Source organism: Saccharomycodes ludwigii, chromosome II, assembly GCF_020623625.1.
Source record: "Saccharomycodes ludwigii strain NBRC 1722 chromosome II, whole genome shotgun sequence".
In the NCBI taxonomy this organism is placed as follows: Eukaryota; Fungi; Ascomycota; class Saccharomycetes; order Saccharomycodales; family Saccharomycodaceae; genus Saccharomycodes; species Saccharomycodes ludwigii.
In genome coordinates this window covers 548077-560857 of record NC_060201.1, presented here as the reverse complement: position 1 = coordinate 560857, position 12781 = coordinate 548077, and the positions used below count along the sequence as shown (strand labels likewise).

At 29.7% G+C, this 12781-nt stretch overlaps 6 protein-coding genes and 2 non-coding genes across 8 annotated transcripts; 3 read left to right on the top strand and 5 right to left on the bottom strand.

Annotated features, from left to right (window-relative positions):
* Positions 1-234: 234 nt before the first annotated feature.
* Positions 235-307, bottom strand: SCDLUD_001537. The gene has a single exon. It is a non-coding gene; the product is annotated as a tRNA-Thr (tRNA).
* Positions 308-700: 393 nt separating this feature from the next.
* On the top strand, positions 701-1516 carry NAT2 (Nat2p; the record flags this gene model as incomplete). Its single annotated transcript, XM_046080407.1, has 1 exon — positions 701-1516. One exon carries the CDS (start codon positions 701-703, stop codon positions 1514-1516), a length of 816 nt encoding a protein of 271 aa, XP_045935693.1.
* A 311-nt stretch (positions 1517-1827) lies between these two features.
* Positions 1828-2751, bottom strand: SCDLUD_001535 (urate oxidase; the record flags this gene model as incomplete). Its single annotated transcript, XM_046076848.1, has 1 exon — positions 1828-2751. One exon carries the CDS (start codon positions 2749-2751, stop codon positions 1828-1830), a length of 924 nt encoding a protein of 307 aa, XP_045935692.1.
* A 412-nt stretch (positions 2752-3163) lies between these two features.
* HOP2 (Hop2p) lies at positions 3164-4321 on the bottom strand (the record flags this gene model as incomplete). The annotated part of the gene is made up of 2 exons (XM_046080406.1): positions 3164-3283; positions 3629-4321. The coding sequence occupies 2 exons, from the start codon at positions 4319-4321 to the stop codon at positions 3164-3166; spliced, it is 813 nt and encodes a 270-aa protein (XP_045935691.1).
* Positions 4322-5172: 851 nt separating this feature from the next.
* MIG1 (transcription factor MIG1) lies at positions 5173-6522 on the top strand (the record flags this gene model as incomplete). Its single annotated transcript, XM_046080405.1, has 1 exon — positions 5173-6522. One exon carries the CDS (start codon positions 5173-5175, stop codon positions 6520-6522), a length of 1350 nt encoding a protein of 449 aa, XP_045935690.1.
* A 1381-nt stretch (positions 6523-7903) lies between these two features.
* ECL1 (Ecl1p) lies at positions 7904-8800 on the top strand (the record flags this gene model as incomplete). Its single annotated transcript, XM_046080404.1, has 1 exon — positions 7904-8800. The coding sequence occupies one exon, from the start codon at positions 7904-7906 to the stop codon at positions 8798-8800; it is 897 nt and encodes a 298-aa protein (XP_045935689.1).
* Positions 8801-9297: 497 nt separating this feature from the next.
* SEC9 (Sec9p) lies at positions 9298-11505 on the bottom strand (the record flags this gene model as incomplete). The annotated part of the gene is made up of 1 exon (XM_046080403.1): positions 9298-11505. One exon carries the CDS (start codon positions 11503-11505, stop codon positions 9298-9300), a length of 2208 nt encoding a protein of 735 aa, XP_045935688.1.
* A 286-nt stretch (positions 11506-11791) lies between these two features.
* On the bottom strand, positions 11792-11896 carry SCDLUD_001530. Its single transcript has 2 exons — positions 11859-11896; positions 11792-11837 (listed from the first exon to the last, which is right to left on the bottom strand). It is a non-coding gene; the product is annotated as a tRNA-Ser (tRNA).
* Positions 11897-12781: the final 885 nt, after the last annotated feature.

Below are 12781 nucleotides of genomic sequence, written 5' to 3'. Positions count from 1 at the left end.
TATATATGTAACGTTGTTATTAATAAGATTTTAATAAAAATAAATATAAATGCAAAAAATTTTATCCTATCTTTTTTTTTTTTGATTTGTTTCTAGTAATTATAGTAATATCTATGACATTAAAAAATGGCAAAAAGAAAAGGAATACCTATCATTTTTTTTGCATTTCAAATGGTGCTGACACAGCAACGTAAAACAAATTCTGTTGAAAACAAAAAAAATAATAATATTTGATGCTTCCAACCAGAGTCGAACTGATGATCTCCACATTACTAGTGTGGCGCCTTACCAACTTGGCCATAGAAGCTTCTAATACGATCTGACAAAAATTATACTTAACCAGTACAAATTTGTATAATCTCGTTAAAAAATAAAATTATAATAATAGTAATAATAATAATAACAATAATAATAATAATAATAATAATGTTTATAATTGGAAATCAGTTATCATTAGCTATGAAAACCTTTTTTTTTTTTTTTTTCCCCTGTCGCTTTAATACGCCTTCCTTCGCATTTCTTGTTTACTTTCAGTCTTTAAGCTCATACGAGGATCTGAAATCTTCCAAGCTAACTTCATTGACTCCTTTTAATTATAACATTTCAACACTCATTTCTCATTCTCCCCATCCTGTTTAATAAAAAAAAAATTAAAAAAAATTAAAAGATAAAAAATAAACTAGAAACAACATAAGAAGCCATGAATAGAATTTTTTTTTGCAGTGGTATTACTGTATTTGGTACCAGCAGTAAGTTATTCTTTAAAAACCATATTTCATTATCCTCGTCATTATCACCAATTAAAAGGGCCACCAGATCACATAGAATTGTTAATGCCAACATCTCTTTGAAAAGAAGTTACAATCAATGCGCCAACAATAGTTCCAAATTCAAGTATAATAAAAATCAAAAATCAAACTATTCTTCGTCTTCCAGCAATAGCACCAACAACACCAAAAAAAATAGCAAATTGAGAGAACTAATGAAGAAATACGGGTTTAGTGCATTAGGTGTGTATTTGACGTTATCCCTAATTGATTTACCTATTTGTTTCTACATGGTGCATTCAATGGGTGAAGAAAGGATTAAGCTTGCTTTAAATTCAATTAAAAACCTTGTTGGGTTGGGCATGGATGAAGAAGAGTTGAAAACACAAATTAGAATTAAACAGGAACAAAGACAAAGAGAGCAGGATGGTAACGCTACCAATAATAGTCATGGTCTATCTTGGTACTGGGAATACCTAAAAGAAAGTAACATACTAACTGAATTTCTGATTGCATACGGGATTCATAAAAGCTTGATTTTTATTAGATTGCCAATTACAGCCGCCATTACCCCATCAATAGTTAAATACTTACAAAGACTGGGTTTTAACATTGGTAAGAAAGGTGGCAATGTTCTGAACGGGGTTACTGGTGAAAACTTCAATAAGTTTGTTCAGTCTAATGGTTCAAATAAGTACTCTATAAAGAAAAATACCAAGGATAAGAAATGGTTTAATGGGATAATGTGAAACGAAAACAGAGAAAACAGTATTTTTAATCTAGTACATATATTTGTGTGTGTCGTTTTTCATTGTATATACTTTAAAACTACTTAATATAAAAGAACGATTTAGTAAATATTAAAATAAATATTAAAATAAAAATAAAAAAAATAAAAAAAAAAAGGTTTTACTAAATCTAAAAGTATTACCTGATACTAGTATTAAGCTGTAAAAATATAAATGGCTCTAAGCAATTAGGCCATAGCAACATGTGTAAAATAATATTTTTTTTTTTTTTTTTTTTTCATTTTTTTTTTTGGGTGAAAAATGATGGGGAATCACAATTTAGAACTGTTACGGCCAACCTTACATTTAATCAAACCGTTTGGATGTGGGGATGGGTAAAACAATTCGTTTTCATTATCTAAGCCCTTGTACCATTTAAAATCAAACAAGAAATAATGTTTATTTGGCAATTCGTAAGAAACAAAATCAACTTGTGGAGCAACTTTCAAAATGGCAGTAGCCATATTATACATGGTGGCTTGAACTGAAGCAGAATTTTCCTTGGCAAAAATATCCAAAGTAATATCTCTTGCTTGGTAGTAGGTGTTGTTAAAAATGTCGTCCTTGCAACCATCTCTGATTGACTCTAAAGATCCCAACTTTTGAGAGCTCCATTCCCATGTGGCAAAAATATCAGTACTTAAAATACGGTCTTTAGTTGGTTTCAAAGTGGTGTATTCACAAACATTGTAGCCGTAAAACATAGAGTTTGTAGATTTCAAAACAGTCAAATCTTTAATACTAGTCAACAACTTGTAACTAGAAGAGCCGCTAGCTTGATCATAGTCTAAATGACATATTTTCTTTTCTGGACCCTCATGGATAAATGAATGCAAACTTTCTTTTCCATTAACGTCGTACTTGATCCAACGATCTTGGGTAATAGTAATAGTACAACCAGTGACATGAGAGTATTTGCTAGTGAAGTGCAATGCCAATTCGGCAGCAAATTTTTCAATTGGGAAAGTGTCATATTTACGAGCATGGATCAAAATGGTGTTTTTAACTGTATCAGTTGGGACAATAACACTGTTGTCGGCTTCGGTGTAAGAAACTTCAAAACCACCTTTTAACAAAACTTTAACCGTTGCTTCCATAACTTCTTGTTTTTTTGGATTTTGTTTGTCCTTTTTGACTTTTAAAAATTTGACATTGTCTTTACCATAGGTGGATGAGGATAAGTATGAGTAAGCCATCTTGTGTGTTTGTGTTTTTTTGTTTGTTTATTTGTTTGTTTGTTTGTTTGTTTGTTTGTTTGTTTGTGATGATATAATTTCTCTTCTGTTTAAAAGATATTAAAGTTGACAAAAAGCAATAAATATTATATCATTTCAAATAATCTTGGGCTATTTATATATAAGTTTTATTTTTTTTTTTTTTTTTTTTTTATTATTTTCTTTTGCTTTAGGAAAAGTTATTTTGATCTGTAGTTGCCAGTATTGGAAAATAACCTTTATTATCTTATCTAATATTTTAGTGCGGATATGAGCGTATCTTCTTAATTATTATTATATTTTTTCTCTTTTTGTTATTGGAAATAAACGCCCATAACACAGCTTACGGAGATCTCCAGCTATTTTTTTTTTTTTTTTTTTGTATAATTTAAATTTAACTGCTTTCGTCTCCCCTTAAAAATAAACGGTAAGAATAGTAAATAATAGGAATATCCGATAAGGAATTTATTACTGAATATAATATACTTATCTCATGATCGCTATTGTAATCAAACTATAATATTTATAAAGGTAAATCTATATAATATAAATAAAGAAACGGTTTTAATCAATTAACCTTAACACGTTTCAATAAAACTCATTGCAACAACATTAAAGCTTATATCCGATCCAATCCCAAAGTTTCATACTATATAATTTTGTTGGCCGATATAAATATGAATTGAGTGAAAACAAAAACAAAAAAAAAAAAAAATACAGGCCAATATTTCAAAATCAAATCATTATAAAGTTATTCAAAATGTTAGTAATTAGATTTTGTTATTCTGTTAAGATAACAGGAATAAAATAGGAAAAAAAAAAAAGATAAAAAAGTAGAAAAGCAAAAATAAAAACATACCAAAAATTCGTCCATATCCTTTGGGTTAATTATATCTTTTAATAGCGTAACTAATTGATGGAAATTTTTCTCTAATTTGAATGAATAATCATCCAATTTCTTATTAAATGTATCATGTTCTTCCAATAGTTTTATTTTTTGTTCATTAACCGCAATAATGTTGTCATTACACATTTCAAATCTCTCTCTGTTTAATTTTATGGCGTCATTTTTTTTATCCACCTTTTCCTTCAACATTATAATCTCTTCTGTAATTTTCTCAATATCTTGCGATAATAATATGTCCGCGTCAGTGTTATATGGTATATTTTCCCATATTTTTAAATCATTCTCCATGTCCAATTTTTCCAGTTCTAATTTGTTCACTTCATCTTTTAGTTTTTCAATCAAAGATTTTCTATCGGTGGTGGTGGCAGCGTTAAAATTTTCTTGTTTGTTGCAATAATATATGTTTGCTTTACCAAATAACTTACATTGTATTTCTCCATTGGCAACTAACTCATCTAAGATTTTAATGGCAGTTGGTTTATTTACTTTATTTCTTAAGTTAACGACTATATCATTGATCCCATATGGTCTTCTTTGTTCGTTTAGATATTTGTGTATTAGTAGTTTAGCATCTTCGCCTTTAACTTGTTGTGTAGCAGTGGTGGTAGTAGTCTTTTGTCTTTTATTGGAGTTGATAGCACCCATATTTTATTCTTTTATGTGTATGTATGTATGTTGTTATAGCCTTTTATTTATTTTATTTTTATAAAACATTTCCTTTTCCATCTATTATTTCCAGTTTGTAGCACATAAATAATATTTTGGAATAAAGGTAATGTTGAAAATAACCGCCCAGCTGTATATTTATAATAATTAACATTAAAAAGTAAATACTCACGTGGCTCTTCGCGTTTAGTTTTCGGATACAAGGATATCCTACAAGTTCGGTATTTTAAAATATGCATTTTAGATTATTGTGGGGCGGGTTGGCCGGTGTGGGGACACAAATATTTTTATTACGTACATTTTCCATTTAAAGATAAAATAAAAAATAAATGAATAAATTAAATAAATAAATAAATAAATAAATAAATAATACTAATAAGAATAATAAGGCAATTTTGTGGGCTTTTTTTGGAATTCCACTATACATTTTATTATATTACATTTTATTATATTATATTATATTATATTTATTGCGGAGATTCAATTTTTAATACTTAAAGAATATTTTAAAACCAAAAGTGAATTGCTTTTGTGAAAAGGAGAATTAAAAAAAAAAAAGAATTAAATCGAATTGAATTAGATCGAATTGAATTGAATCGAATTGACTTAAGTTGAATTGAATATTAATTCCCAGTATCAATAAATAAATAATGCAATAATAATTATAACGAATCTCTAGCATTATATAAGAATACATAAGAAAGCGTAAAAAAAAAAAAAAAAAATACAAAAGCTTTTAATCTTATCAACATTATTTATTTATTTATTTATTTATTTATTTATTTATCACACAACAATATTATAAAAATAACACCCATACACTCGCACCCATGGCTTACCCTAAAGATGATGAAAGTCGACCACACGTTTGTAAGCAATGTTCGAAAGCATTTAAAAGAATGGAACATTTAACAAGACATTCAAGAACTCACACAGGAGAAAAACCACATATTTGTAGTTTTGCTGGCTGTAAAAAAAGATTTAGTAGGAGTGATGAACTAACAAGGCATTATAAAATACATACAAACACACAACCAAAGGGTAAAAGGGGTAGGAAAAAAAAGCAAATAAACCAGACCACAACAGAAAATTTAGAAGAAAAACAAAGCGTTGATGCTGATGGTGGCAAAGACGCAAAGAAAAATACAAATACGGTAGCACAGGGGAGGAATGAAATAATCTCAGAAAATACACATAATATTGGTACCAATCCTACCAATTTTACTGCAAGAAAGGCCTTATTTCAACTGAGTGAAGGAGAGGAAAATGATGATGCTGATACAAGACAAGTGAAAAGCGATGGCTATCAACCATTATTATCACAACAACAGGGTGTTGACAATGTAATTCTTCCTCCTGTTCACCACAGTAATAATAATAATAATAATAGTAATAATAATAATAATAATAATAATAATAATAATAATAATAATACAAATAGTAATAATATGGGTAGTAATTTTAATAATAGTAGATCATCCAGTTTTTTAAAGCTAACTGCATTGTCCACTTTACAAAGAATGACGCCATTAATAATAAACAACAATACCAATGAGCATGAACATGTCATGTGTGATAGTAATAACAATAGCAACATTGATCTTCAATATAAATATCTAGATAGTACTACTAATACCAATAATAATAATAACATCTATAGGGTCCAAAAAAAGTCTAATCCAGGAACACCAGGAAGAAGAAATAGTAATACATTTATTAATACCATAGAGCAGCAACAAAGGGAAGAAGAACAACAGTATTTGAAAAGTAAATCATTAACCAGTCTACAGAACTTGGAATATGTGGAACAACAAAGGCAGCAGACACAAAAAAACCTGTTTATATCATCTTCAATTTCGTCAACTCCACATATTAATAGTATCATAGCTAACAATAACCATAATAACACTTACAATCATGACTTTGGTATTATGTTGAATGAAAAATTAACATTACTAAAGGAACAAAGAGATCATAACGTAAGAAACAGTTTTATTACTAGCAGTGTAAGCAATAGTTACAACAGTACGGCGTTGAACTCAGGTTTACAAAGTCCTGTATTGAATTATAATAGTAAAAGTAATTTATTACCTCCTATCAGAACATTGGATATAGAATTTCCAATGGATAATGATGGTGGTAATTCTAATAACATTGGTACAACTAATCAATTACAATAACTGATTATGGTGACTGTCATATAACAATTTGTGGGATCTAGGGGGAAGAGGGGAATACATTTTACAATATTGAGATGAATTTGTTCCTCAGCTTTCTTTTTCAATTATAGAAACACTTTTAGTCGTATAAATTTATACAAATAGAGTTATATAGGAATAGGAAATATGCAAATAGAGTATGTGAATGAAAAAAGATATCGAGGGAAAGAAGAGTAAAACAGGAATTCTGAGCCTCGTTTTTTTTGTTTTTTTTTTTTTTTTTTTTTTTTTTGATCAATATACACGTTTTTGTTTTATAAACACATTTCTGGTTTGATGTGTTTTGTTTTGTTCTGTTTTGTTTTGTTTTGTTTGAAGTCATTTTGTTTCAAAGCAAAAAAAAATTCTAAAAAAAAAGGGGGGATGGGATGGGGGGAGGCATAATAACCTAATTAAGCTCGGTCATCAGGACATCACACTGTTTATAACAAGCAACGTTAAAAATAAAAATAAAAATAAAAATAAAAAAAAGAAAAGAATTTTTCTTCCCTTTATTCAAAGTGTAAAAATTGTAATTTACAAGAGAAACTACAAGAGAAGAATGGTGGTAATGATATCTAAAACAGAAAGTAAAATTAAATGATTAGGTTATAGGAAGTAATGGATGGTGGTTTGTATTTTGCTATGATAGTGTTGAAACAGTATATATATTATAATTAATCAACATTCAACAATAATAAGCCAAGTTGTGTTAAAAATGCACCACAAAATAACTGAAATGGTTTCTAGCCATAAAATCTATCATCTATTTCTTAGTAGAGCATATTTTAGTAACAAATAACAAGCAAAAAAAAGATATATATTTTTTTTCCATTTGTTCCCGAACTTTTTATTTTTATTTTTATTTTTCTTTTTATTTTTCTTTTTCTATAAATAAAATAAAAAAGAAAAGAAAAATAAGAGGTTATTTACTATTGTATTTTTACCTCTTTTTCTATAACCAAAAATAGTGCCTGCTTTTCTGGTCGGTATTCCATATTTTCAATTTTTTTAAAAGTTTGAATTTTGTATGCATGGCGTTTATAAATAAATTTAAAAAGGGTCATAATTCTAAATACTCATCGAATAGAATAAAACAGATTTGATTTCATATATATATATGTGGGAAATCAAAGTTAATTCTTTGGTTTGTTTTAATTTCTTTTTTTCCTTTTTCTTTTTTTTCCTTTTTGTTTGATTCCATTCCTTTCTTGCTGGGTTTCCCTCTCACTCATCCCGTTTTTCTTTGTTTTCATATGAACACTTGTCTGCAATCGACTTCACGTATGTTACAGGTGCCTTAGTTCAACTACAATATACACACATATATATATATAAAACCAAAAAATCAAATTTATCAAACATGGCCTCTATAACTGCATTTAACGATTTCTGTATTGTATGTGATCAATTGATCCCATCAATTAATAGTGATGGTGTCGTTATACGTGGTAAAAAACTGAAGCAGGAACAATCGCATTTAGTACAGAATAATGGTAATAAATATGTGAATAACCTATATTGTTCAGAAAATTGTAGATTACGTGATATAAATAATATGAAACAGGCCAATAATGATAATCAATACCATAATGCTAGCATCTGCAGTACCATTAGTAATACACACAGTAATATAAACCTTGATTATGAAAAGCCTTCCTTTGAAATACCATCTTTAATATTTCCATCGTTATCCTTGGTTAAAAATATAGACAATAATGCAAATATTTTCAATAGCGAAGATGAAAAGGTATTAGATGAATATTATCGTAAACATGCCCATGTTTCAGACGGTAAAAATGAAAATAACGACAAAATCCGTTATTGTTATTGTTGTTGTTCTTCTTCTTCCCCCTCTCCTTCGTCTTCTTCCTCATCAGTATCATCTTCATGTTCTTCGTCTTCTGATAGTTCTGACAATGGTCATCATAATAGTTTTAGCCCGCCAATGAACATGAATTCACCAGTATATTTATCTTTACTACCTGAAAATAGTAGCAATGTGAACAATACTGCGAAGAACCATAATGGCTCTTTAGAGTTTTATTTCCCAAGAAATTACTCACAGTCACTTTATGATGACGACATGCATCCGCATTACAATCATTATGAAGATGTTGTTCTTCATAAGCTAAACACTGCTTGCAATGATAAGCCTGATGATATTAAATATAATAGCAATAAGCCTACAAACTTTTTGGCCTCTGATCATATTGCTGAAGATAACTATAGATTATGGTTAGATTCCACATTGAAGTGAAATATTGATAAATCTTCGAGAAATGTAGCGATAATGATGGTAATGAAACAACGAGAAAATCTATATATAACCTTGCATCCTTTTTTTTTTTTTATTTATTTCTTTTTTTTTTTCTTTTTTTTTTTCTTTTTTAATTTTTTTTTTTTTTTTTTTTTTTTTTTTTTTTTTTTTTAAAAAAATATAGATAAATAGCTAAATAAATTAAATAGTATAAACACGTAAATAATTTAATTGATTTATTAATTTGACTTTTTTTCTTTAAAAAAAAAAAAAGAAAAAAGAAAAAATAAAAATAAAAAGATAAAAAATGCAAACTATTTCCAAAGTGTACGTTAGCTGATTATTGAAAACATTCAACTTCTATTAAATACCAAAAAGAAGAGGCAAAATGGGGATCATCGCCACATTTAAATTTTCATTCAGTCATCAAAAAGTAAAATGAAAATCCGTAATCCTATAAATATATTATAGACATACACGGGACATTCTCCCCCAAATCATCTAATGTTAGTTAATCTTGTTGTATTCAAATGGATGTTAATATCCAAATTGTCGGTATCCTCTTCAATCTTTTTAATACGTTCTTGTTGGCCATCAACTTCCTGACCGGTGGCAAGTGCCAACTTTCTTAATCTGCCACTAATTTGTCCAATTTTATCCAAATTACGGTCAATTTCTAATTCCATTTCATCATCTTCTTCATCATTTTCAAATTGGTATTTTTTTGAACGATTCAAAGCTTCTTGTCTTTGGTATCGTTCTCTTACGCTGGCATTGTTGATCGAATGAACATTCTCATCAAACGCGCCCTCTATTCTTCTACTGGAGTTGTAAAGGCCATTATTTAATTGTTGTTGTTCCAGTTTATCTTGCATTCTCTGTGTTTTAATACGATCTTCTTGCTCTCTTAACCTTCGCTTAGAAGTGAATGGATTACTTACATGCACAGCCAATATGCTTCTATTTAGTTTTTTCAACTCCTTAACTTTATCTTCGGCTTCTCTATTTTGAACATTCATTAACATTAGGTTATTTTCTACATTATTTAACTGCTCACTTTGATGCCCTAGCATACCTAGGGTATTCATCCCAGCCATTTCTGCTTCTTGTGCCATTTTCAATGTATTTCTAGTTGAGGCCACTGACGATTGTTTGGTAAATCTAATTTGTTGCTTGATCTCATCCACTTCCTCGTCTTCTTGTTGTTGCTGTTTTTGTCTTTCTTCCTCTTGCAATTGCTCAAATGTCTTGTACCCTGTATCATTAATGCCAGCTTGGTAATCATAACCATAGTCCTGGTTTTGATTTTGATTGGGATCATACGACTGGTATTGTTGACTATCATGGATAGAACCGTTCAAATCATCCCCACCATTGCCAATATTGCTCTGAAATTCGCCGTCCTGTTCTAAAGCAACTGTCGTAGATGGATCATAGTTAATTGCTTGTTCCTCGCCATCGCCAGGTGGCGCGTTTAAATCATCAAAAACTTGCGCAGAACTTTGTTTCTGTGCCGTAGCTATTGCAGATAAAGGTGGCGCATTCAAATCTTCTTCATAAGTACTGTACCCAGTACTCCCAACATTAGGAATGGGATTCGCAGTGGTGGTGGTGGTAGTGGTGGTGGTGCCGGTAGGAGTAGATGTAGAAATAGTAGTAGTAGATGTGGTTTTATTTTGGTCTTCCACACCATACTCATTGCTGCTACCAATAATGCCGTTATTAGTGTTTTTTGCTCCATAGTCGCTGGATGTATTCATTGTTCCGTATGGATTAACCCCCATACTCGTATTAGTACTAGTGTTGTTATGTTCAGTGTTACTCTCATTTTTCACAGTATCATTAGTTGACATATTAGAATATGGGTTACCACCAGGACTCGGTTGTGCTCCTGTCGTTCTACCAACACTACTATTATTGGAGTCATTTGTGCTCCTTGCTGCTCTTACACCATACGGATTTCCATTATTCCGATAAGTGTTACCGTTTTGGCCACCACCATTGACTGGTTGTGGTGTCATTTTATTATTCTCATAACTATCATATGGTCCTGAGCCTAAAGAAGATGATGGACCACCAGTTGCATAATAACGATCTACTGGTTCAGAATTTACACCACTGTTAAAATCAGTAAAATTATTATAACCAGCAGCACCACGCCCACGATTGTCATACTTGGGTTTGTTATTGTTATTGTTAAAGTTGTTAGATGATGTGGGTATTTTTTCATACGGATTACTGCTGTTACCTCCACTGTTTTCATTGTAATTATTAGTATAATTATTATTGGCATATGGATCAAAATCACTCTTATTTGGTGCTTTCATGTAAGGATCAGAGGCAGAGTTGCCACTTCTACCACCAGTATTTTCAATATTATTAGTAGTAGTAGTACTACTACTACTATTATTATTACTCTTATCATTAGAATCTAGTGGAGATGAATTTAAATCTTCCCCCTCTGCAGAAGTTGAAGCACCATCTTTTTCCTGCTGTAACTTCAGAGCATATTGTTCATACCCTGGTGGAGCATATATCTTTTCTTTCCCTTTATCTCTAGCAAAAACACCATACGCTGCAAATTTTTCTCTTTTTTTCTTATTCGGATTCTTGATTGCTACACCCAATTCATTCAATTTTTCTCTATTAATGCTTACAACATCTTCATCAGGCGGTTTCAATTTTAAAAACTTTTTTAATCCCATATTATCTAGTAGTTAGCCAGTTATTGGACGTTTATTTCCTTTTCTTTTTTGTATATTGGGTATTAAAAATTCTATGTCTATTTTTAGTATTATTATGATCAATTAAAGTCAAATTAGTAGCGACGTTGGCTATTCGGGCATTGTCCTCGTTGTAAAAGCCAAGTAGATTTCTATAGAAAAACACTTAGAAACAAAAAAGGAGTAATCCGTTTAATTTAAAAAAAAAAAAAAAAAAAGTGCAAAAAGGGGGAAGAAGTAAAAAAAAAAAAGAAAATATATATGTATACGACAACTGCAGGACTCGAACCTGCGCGGGCAAAGCCCAAAAGATACTTAGGAAATTTATAACTAAAATTCTAATCTTTCGCCTTAACCACTCGGCCAAGTTGCCATTTAACAATGAAAAATTTTAAGCATAACTCATCACTAGTCGTAGTAATTATGGGTTCGGATTATGGTAATTAATTTCTTGTTTTATTTAGATTTTTACGTATAATAATTTGATAATTAATTTTACAATAAATCATCTTTCTATATATGATTTATTTTCACATTTAGATCTAATGTTTATGTTAACCTTTTCCAGTGTTTCATTGTTGTCCTTTAGTTGTTATTTCTTTGGAACGGTAGCTTTGCTATTCTGGACTTTTCTTATATGTTAGATGTAACGTTCGTTTGTATGTGCATTTCATATTACGACACAAATTTTACTATCGAACGCCTATGTCGTTGGACAACTTTTGTGGTGCTTTTTTACTTCAATGCTTGTTTGTATTTTATATATATTTATCTAAGATTATATAATCAGTTATTACCCCTTAACATGAACTTATCTTTTTTGTTTATATACTTTTGTGGTTTATATTAACTTTATTTTACTTTTTTAGTTTTTTTATGGTGTGCGATGATACTCTATTACATGGCGTCATCACATAAAAATAAGTTACTACTATCCAAGTCCACTTTACAACAAAGCATATTATGAGGGAAAATAATGTTTCTTGCAATTCGTGCAAAATGTAGGATCTTTCAAAAATATATAGAAAAAACAAGTAATAAAGTGTCAAGTTGGTTTGCTAACCTTTTTTCCTGACATATATCCTCTCGGAGACGTAACATGATTTGTATAATACGTCAAACTTCAGACTATTGGATACAATATGTATATATATAGTCGCCTATATAAGCATGTTCTTGTTCTTTTATGTACTTTCACTTATATATATATACGTATATAACCTGTTGTTTTAATTATTTATAGTTACCTAACCTGGCT